Source organism: Oncorhynchus gorbuscha, linkage group LG19 (assembly GCF_021184085.1).
Source record: "Oncorhynchus gorbuscha isolate QuinsamMale2020 ecotype Even-year linkage group LG19, OgorEven_v1.0, whole genome shotgun sequence".
Lineage (NCBI taxonomy): Eukaryota > Metazoa > Chordata > Actinopteri > Salmoniformes > Salmonidae > Oncorhynchus > Oncorhynchus gorbuscha.
The window spans coordinates 20,286,648-20,294,721 of NC_060191.1; the positions used below are offsets into that span (position 1 = coordinate 20,286,648).

The 8,074-nt window shown below is 46.2% G+C and overlaps 1 protein-coding gene across 1 annotated transcript; it reads left to right on the plus strand.

The window, feature by feature from the left end:
• The first annotated feature begins 276 nt into the window (after nt 1-276).
• On the plus strand, nt 277-7,831 carry LOC124005812 (RNA-binding protein MEX3A-like). Its single transcript, XM_046315377.1, has 2 exons — nt 277-753; nt 4,336-7,831. The coding sequence occupies exons 1-2, from the start codon at nt 333-335 to the stop codon at nt 5,457-5,459; spliced, it is 1,545 nt and encodes a 514-aa protein (XP_046171333.1). The 5' UTR covers nt 277-332; the 3' UTR covers nt 5,460-7,831.
• The last annotated feature ends 243 nt before the right edge of the window (nt 7,832-8,074 follow it).

Sequence of the window (8,074 nt, forward strand, 5' to 3'; positions counted from 1 at the left end):
TCTGAGATGCCACAGGCTTGGGAACCTGAGACGGAATGGTATAACGGGAGGACGGCTCGTTTTGTCTCAGCAAGGAGGGGACTGTATACCAGACGGGGTGGAGTGATACATCGCCTAGCCCCTCTCGGTGCAGACGGCCTTGTGTCCCGTTTGCCTAGAGCTGGGAGAATACTGTATCGCAAGTAGGCCTATAGCAGACAGAGAGAGGGGCCGGTCTATGGGAGGGACTAGCGCAGAGGGAGAATTGGAAGGAGGAGGGGGCGGGGAGGCGGCACGGGTGCTGTTTCTCCAGTCTCTTTCCCCTGTCTTTGTCTCACACTCTTTTGTTAGCCATGCCTAGCCTGCTGGTTCTAGCAGGGATCATGGAGAAAAATGGGGGCTACGGCGGGGATCTAGTCGGCTCCGGGTTCGGAAGCGAAGGTCTCCTAGTGCCACCCGACGAGGAAGAAGACGACTCCCGTGCCCTAAGGGTCGCGCTGGGCCAGCTGTCTCTACTGGGGCTTGGTGAAGGCGAGGACGGTGGCGGGGCTCCTGGAACGGGAGTACAGGATCGGAGTAACAATAACAATAACCATCTCAACCATACCAATAATATTGGCGGAGGTGGTGGTGACACAGGGCTTTTGCAAGGGAAGAACAAGTTATGTGTCCTGTACGAGGGTTCAAGTGAGACGAAAGGACGAGGCTGCAACATAACAGAATGCGTCCCCGTGCCCAGCTCAGAACATGTGGCCGAAATAGTGGGGAGACAAGGTAAAGATTCCAACCAAATGTTCCCATTGAAAGTTATGTTGCTGTTCTGAGCTAAATGTGTCTCCCAGTAGTTTGTAGGGTGTTTTGATAATGCTCTAACTGTTACGTTAGCTGGTGTTATTGATATAGAAAAGGGAGTGGTGTTATTTTTTGTTGTATTCTACCAGTCTTTGACCATGGTAACAAATCTGTTTCAAGTTATCATACAGTGGCAGAAACTGCAACATTGTTGCAACTAGGCTCGGTTCTATTGTCCGTCTAGTGAATTTCAAATGTGGGGAGACACAAAGCAGGACTGTAACCGTTACCTCATGGGTGCATTATTCTACATCCAGCCATCAATGTCAGCTCACAGACGCACACTTCAGGCAGGGATAGCACTTGCTTCCTTTGTCGTCTGAACGCGCGAGACTGTTAAAAAAAAACGCAACGTGCTACGGGTAACGGAGGAATCTCGTTCGCCCTGAAATGTTTACAAATGATTTATTCTCTTTATTGTGAATATAACTTGTATTTGAGTAACGATTGGCGTTTTCAAGCTGTTGTTTTCGGTTTCGTAAATTCTACTTATGTTCATTGTTTTTGTTGCTGACTGCCCCAGTGATACAATTAGACAATGGCGAAAGTGTTTCTCTGTTTTCTCTTTTCTTGAGCAGTTTAAAAGTGAATTCCCAGATTTAAGATGGATATATCTGTGTATTGAGTAATTGTCGAAGCCCCCAACATGAACTTGAATGACAGCAGCTGTCAAACAAAGGTGTGAAAGTGAGAGGGGGGTGAGGGGGGGGGTACATTATTAGGCAGTGTTATTCCTATGATCATAGGAATCGAAGCGTGACTCAGCCAGAAGTTGAACCAACGTGTCGAGTTGAATGTTGTGTGGTTCTTCTATTTTCTGATAAAAGATAAGAACAAATAATCACAAAATATGTGGCCTTTTTAAAACCTATTGCCCATATTGTTATTGTGATCAACTCAAAATGGCTATTTATCAGACTGTAAATATATTGATTCTCCAGATTGCTAGTAAGCTGTCCAACTCTCAGAACCAGCAGCTCAAGGTTGTTGATTTTTCTTTCTTTCTTTGTGCTTACATGGGTTTTTGTTTGACTGCACCTATTGTTGAGTGGCTCTGTTGTGATGAGTCCAAACGATACAGAGGGGTTGGTTAGACAAGCAAGGATAAATGGGTGGGTCAGAGGCACTGGGCACTGAAAGGGAGTCACACCCAGACACGCAAACCAAGGGCTCCCTTACCTAATGGGAGGGGAGGGGGGTGGGGTGGAGGTAAGGGAAACCAATTCAGCCAGTGAATCCTAATTCATGTTTTTGGGGTTACACAAATTAACAGGTCCCCACAATGTCAAGTGGGTCCAAGGCAACAGAGACCATTTGCTTCAACTCCATTTCTTTTTCCACAGATGTGTGGATCTGGTTTTTGTAGTGCCGTTAAGTGCCCTCATCTTCCTGTGCGTCTCCTGTTCGTTACTCTGAAGTGTTTTAATAGGGTAACTGAAGACAGCCGGAGGGTGGATCCACTGAGCACAAGTGCAGCAGAGAGCTTTGTGTTGACTGAGAAATGCTGATTTGGGGGATTTGGGATGAGCTCCTTTTCATTCAGGGTCTCGTTAGTTAGTTCACATTTAACGCCCTCCTTCCCAGGGTCGACTACTGCCTGGTGAATCTGGCAAGTTAATGTCCTGTCCTGGAGAGGCAAATATTAGCGTTTTGTCCTTTGTCAAAGTCATTTGAGTTGATTCTGGAGGATGATTTTGTGTCGTCTAGGGCTGTAATTATTACGACTTTAGGTCAAGGGTGGGTTTGCTGTGCACGCGCCACTAACAATGCACACAGTACTGGAAAGCATGCTCTCCAAATGAAAGATATGGCATACAGTTGTGGAATGATCTAGAATGATCTTTGTAAAGGTTTCAGTGGAGTACTTTTCTTTGTCTCCTCTGTTCATAATTTTAAGTTTTACGTCGCCTATTGCTCTCAACTTAAATATCTATTTACCTTCCTGCTAGAAAGGATCACAAAAATGTACATCTATCCTAAGTTAAACACGTGGTTTAATATACTAACATTGTGGTTATTACATGAGTTATAACCATCATACATATTATAAAGCTTGAGTGTTCCATCTAACACCATCATGCTTGAACCCCAACTAGTATCATCACCGCCATCGTCCTCAATAAATAAATAATACATGTAGTTTGAACTCTTCAGCCCTTAGAGCCTCACTGAGTCACTCAGTCAGTGCCATCCAGGCTTCGGAAGTTGGTGCCCTAGTAAGTGGGGCTATTTAGTAGCATTAGGGAAGCACATTTCCCTCGGTTAGAGGTGATCATGACATTTTATCCACACTGCTAAAGTCCCTGCCCAGGGACTGCAGTTGAAAATAAGCAGGTTGACTAAAATGGGCACTTTTACAGTAATGTTGATTAATGTGCACTGTCCCTGGTAAAACGACATTTAATAAAGTAAGTCAAGTAAAGTGCATTTAGGCTACTGATGTAATGGTGTGCTGTGAGTTGTAGTGCTACTCAGAAAGACGAGCTGAGACCTGACCATTGGATAAATTGATAGTTATTGTTACCAGACCACGGACATACATACGCCTCTTAAAGACCCTGCTAAGGGGAGACACTCAGGGATTCTTAGGGGTGGGACATAAACTTGCATTTCAGAATGAGAACGGTAGCTGCACACCTGCGTATATGTCACCACAGGCTGCCGTAGTGGGGCATTGCATACCGTTTCCTGTTGGGTGTAATATACAGAGTACGGCTGTGTTTACCATATCCCTCTTGACCTCAAGTGCTCTTAACAACCCTACTCTACAATTACCATTTTTTTATTCTCCTCTTTGTATTATTACAACGTCTCAGTATTAGAGACTAAGGTAATTTGACACGAAATAGCATTAACCTGTACTCTCTCAGATCTAGGATCTCGCTAAAAGCACTTAATATAGTCAGCCTTTACACACTGATCAAAAACAGAGCAAATGCACTGCAAATAAACGACCCAAAAATGATGTATGTGTGGGCTGGAGGTACCAGACTTGTCAGTTCAAGGAGAGGGGCTGGTTGTTCGTGGCAACACTGTTGATTGCATCCATAACTGTCGCCATAGCACAGAATAGTTCTGATGTCCTTTGGAAACAGGTACAATATCTCATCTGTTTATCAATGTTTGTTACATGGGAAATCAAATAAAGGGGTATTCTAAAAATACTTTGACGTCTACAGTCTCTTCAATTATTTCAGATTGTACAGCAGATTGAGACTTGATGCCATGTGAAAACATGTGACTTAGGATTGATAATCAATGCAGAAATGAAAGTTGCGAGCATTTTAGACCAAAATTTGCCATCTTTTAAAAAGGTATGTCAAAGGTCAACTATCAATTCTGTCTTTGTTTCCATAGAAGAGGAAAACATTAAAAAAATATCTTTGTATTACCAAGTAGTAGTAACAATCTCAGCTGTAAATTCCTTATATTTGAAAATTGAACAGAAAATTAAATTCATTGTGACCTTGGCCATTTTCAAACTTTGCCTTTTTGTTTCTGCAGGTTGCAAGATCAAAGCCTTGCGGGCCAAGACCAACACCTACATCAAGACCCCCGTGAGGGGCGAGGAGCCTGTGTTTCTCATCACGGGCCGAAAGGAGGATGTGGCCCTGGCCCGGCGCGAGATCATCTCTGCCGCCGAGCACTTCTCCATGCTCCGAGCGTCTCGCAACAAGCTTGGCGTGTCCTTCAGCGGTTCCCCGCCTGCGCCCCTGCCGGGCCAGACCACCATCCAGGTGAGGGTGCCCTACCGCGTGGTGGGGCTGGTGGTGGGGCCCAAGGGTTCCACCATCAAACGCATCCAACAGCAAACCTGCACCTACATCGTCACCCCTAGCCGAGACCGTGACCCTGTCTTCGAGATCACGGGATCACCCAGCAATGCTGAGAGGGCCCGTGAGGAGATCGAGGCGCACATCGCATTCCGAACGGGAGGTCTGCATGACCACAACAATGAGAATGACTGCTTGGGGCCGGATGGCGGCAGCCCAGTAGGCTCCGGGGGTCTGGAGAGCCGCCTGCAGCAGGTGTGGGGTCTGCAGGGGGACCAGCGCAAGCCATTGACCAGTAGCTTCCGCCAGAACTTCTCAGATGCCATGGTTGGAGGAGGGGAAGGCAGTGGGGTAATCTTCAGCAAGGGCAACTTCAACAGCCCTGGAGAGAAGCCCTGCTCCTACTTTGGCTCAGAGGGCACCCAGAGTTGGGGAGACCCAGACTACCCAAAACAGGTGGCTTTCTATGCCCAGCAGCGCTCCAAGAGCTTTGGAGGCCTGCCCCTGACCAGACTCTCTCCAGGCCTTTCTGACCCCTGTGGAGGGAACAACGGCAACTCCTCGGGCACCAGCATCACTATTCTGTCTGGCTCGCCTCATGCCCAGGCCCGCCGTGCCCACAGCGAGCCCACCTCGGGCGTGGGGTTCCCTGGACGCCTCCCTGTACCGGACTCGCCACCGGCCATCCTCCGGGACTGCATGACCTGCTTCGAGAGCAAAGTGACGGCCGCCCTGGTGCCCTGTGGCCACAACCTCTTCTGCATGGAGTGTGCCATCCGCATCTGTGAGCTCAACCATCCAGAGTGCCCGGTGTGCCACACCCTGGTCTCTCAGGCTATCCGAATATTCTCCTAAAAAACACCACGTCAGTTTTTATCATTCGTTTTATCACAGTGTTTGTTTGACAATTATTTACTACTATTATTATTATTATTATTATACTTTTCTCAGAAAATTTTAAACAAACAAGCAGATATTTTAGAAGGCACTGCTTGCTTTACTAAAAAGTATAAGAAATATTTTGACTTTTTTCTTTTATATATATATATATATACATATATATTTTATAAAAGTTTTGTTTATAAGAAAAGTATAGTACCTAGCATTTTTTCTGTTTTTTTTACTGCTGCTGTTTTTCATTCACGAATCACAGTGTGGGCGGAGTAGATAGGAACGTGAACAGTTTACGATTCAGATTTATTTTACCATGAAGTTGTTTTATATGGAGGAAAGGAAGGAGGTGACCATTGAGGTTCAGTTTAACTCCCTGGTATCTTATCTGTACCTGAATGATATAGGAAGTCAAAATCAAACAGAAGGAAAAATATTTAATCTTTCATTGCACCTTACAATCGTCTTAGTTTCGGATAGTCAGATTAATGATTGTCAATCATCCAGAAAAAGGACGTAGCTGATGAAAAGGTAAATCCCCCAATGTGGCAACAAAAAAAATGGAACAAACTGTGATATTGTCATTGAAAGTCTAAATTTGTTCCAATCGAAAGACCGACTATTCCATCATTGTCACCTTTCTGACATTTGTATCCCTTTACAAGCTCGTTGTTATACCTGGTCGTCCTCCCTAAACACCTGTAAGAATGGTAACAATATAGGACAGAATAGCAGACAAACGCCTTTCTTTATGCACATATGTTTTATAGATTTCGTTTTTCACAAAGCGGTGAATGAATGCTACACATTGTAATTGCTGAAATGTTCACTTCTGTTACACCTTGAATATCATTGCGGTTTGGTGAAAAGTTTCAGCGATGCCTGTTCCTCGTGGCACTTGAAAAGCATGTTTCTTTCGCCGGTGTTAAGCACTGATTTAATTTGTGAGGCCAAAAGCCTTGGAATTCTTCCAGTTGGCTAATTTGGGAGATCCATCTCCCCGAAGGACTAGTTTCAAAGCCAACTTATACCCACTTTATTGTCTTATGTGGTAATTTAGCTGTTATCTAAACGATGTAGGACAAAAACGAGAGCCACTTTTGACAGGCATCTCTCTGAGGTTTGCGCAGTTAGAGCGTCAGCCATTAGAGTGGACAGAAGCTGAGGAAAACACTGAGCTGTTCTCTGAATTGGTAATAGAGTGTGCCTAAATGGGCGAAAAGCTCCTAGAATACAGTACCACCATCCACAGAGCTCCCTCGCCACCCCCGTCCAGCAGCAGCTTTGTATTTTAGCTCAGAGGCCTATAATTATCAGAGCTGTGCAGGAGCAGGTGTTTAATAGCGCACTGTGGATGTGACCTCAACTTGGAGGTGTTTTTTAGCCCCCTCTTTTTCTATTTTCTTTGGGAGTGCCCCCCCCTGCTTACTGTTCGATCGCTGGCTATTGAAGGTAGTAATGACTGCAGCCGACCCACAATGCATTGCCTCCCTGTGTGGGGCGTATTGTCTATGCCCAGTGGTGGCGTGGGCCCGGAGTGCTTGGACACGGCCCGGAGAGACTCACTGATAATTAGGCAAATTGTCCGGTCCAGGTGCGGACTGTGCGGGGGAACCTGGTGCTGACCGCCCCATCCCTCTGTCACAGGCACAGAAGGTCCAGTCTGGGTGCAGCTGGGCGAATGGGACCCCTCCTTCCATATCCCCCTCCCTCTTTCCTTCTCTGCTGCTCTGAGATATCCCTACTGGGGAGAGGGGCCTCCTTTGTCCCAACACTCAGGAAAAAAGCAGCATATGAAAGAAAGAGACCAACTGAACAGGCTGCCAGCTCTGAAATGAGAGTGAGGGGACTTTGGAGAAAGAAAGTGTCAGTAGATACAGTAATTACCTAGTGTAAATTTTGCCACACAGATCCAATTCTTTGACATTTCCCACTGAACTAGATGTCTCCATGTGTTCTCAATAACACAAGGGTATGAAAACATGCAGACATATATCATTTAAGAGTACGAGGAGTCTGATCACTTGGAGTTCATCACCCCACCCCAATTTGGATGGAGGCCTTTGTGACAGAGAGCGAGTGCAGATCGAAGTTTCCATAGAGAGCCCCCTCCCCCCTTTATCTCCCGTATGTATGGGACATCCTGCAGCTGCCCACTCACCACAATCACACAGGCTTAGCCAATGGCAGGCTAGCACTGGGCCTTCAGAATGAAATCAGACGATTGTAATTGACAGGAAAGCGGAGGAAACGCCCCATTTAGCCACCACTCGCGCTGAATCAAATTACACACCCTTTGCCTCTGCCTTAGCCCCAGCCTGGGGATTTCAGAGGGAGGGAGGGGGGATTAGAGCCGTTGGAGGATAAGAGGGGGGCTTTTGGGGGTGGAGAGAGAGATGGCTGCTCCCAAAGAAAAGAGAACCTGCAGATCTAGTCTTTGTGAGAGGGGTAATTTGTGTGTCTTCAGTGAAGGGGTAGTTAGAAGGCTGCTGCCTCATGTTTGCTGGTGGTGGCAGGTGAACAAGGACATGCTGGTGATTCAGCTGGTCTCCCACTAACACTGCATCAGATCGCTCTAT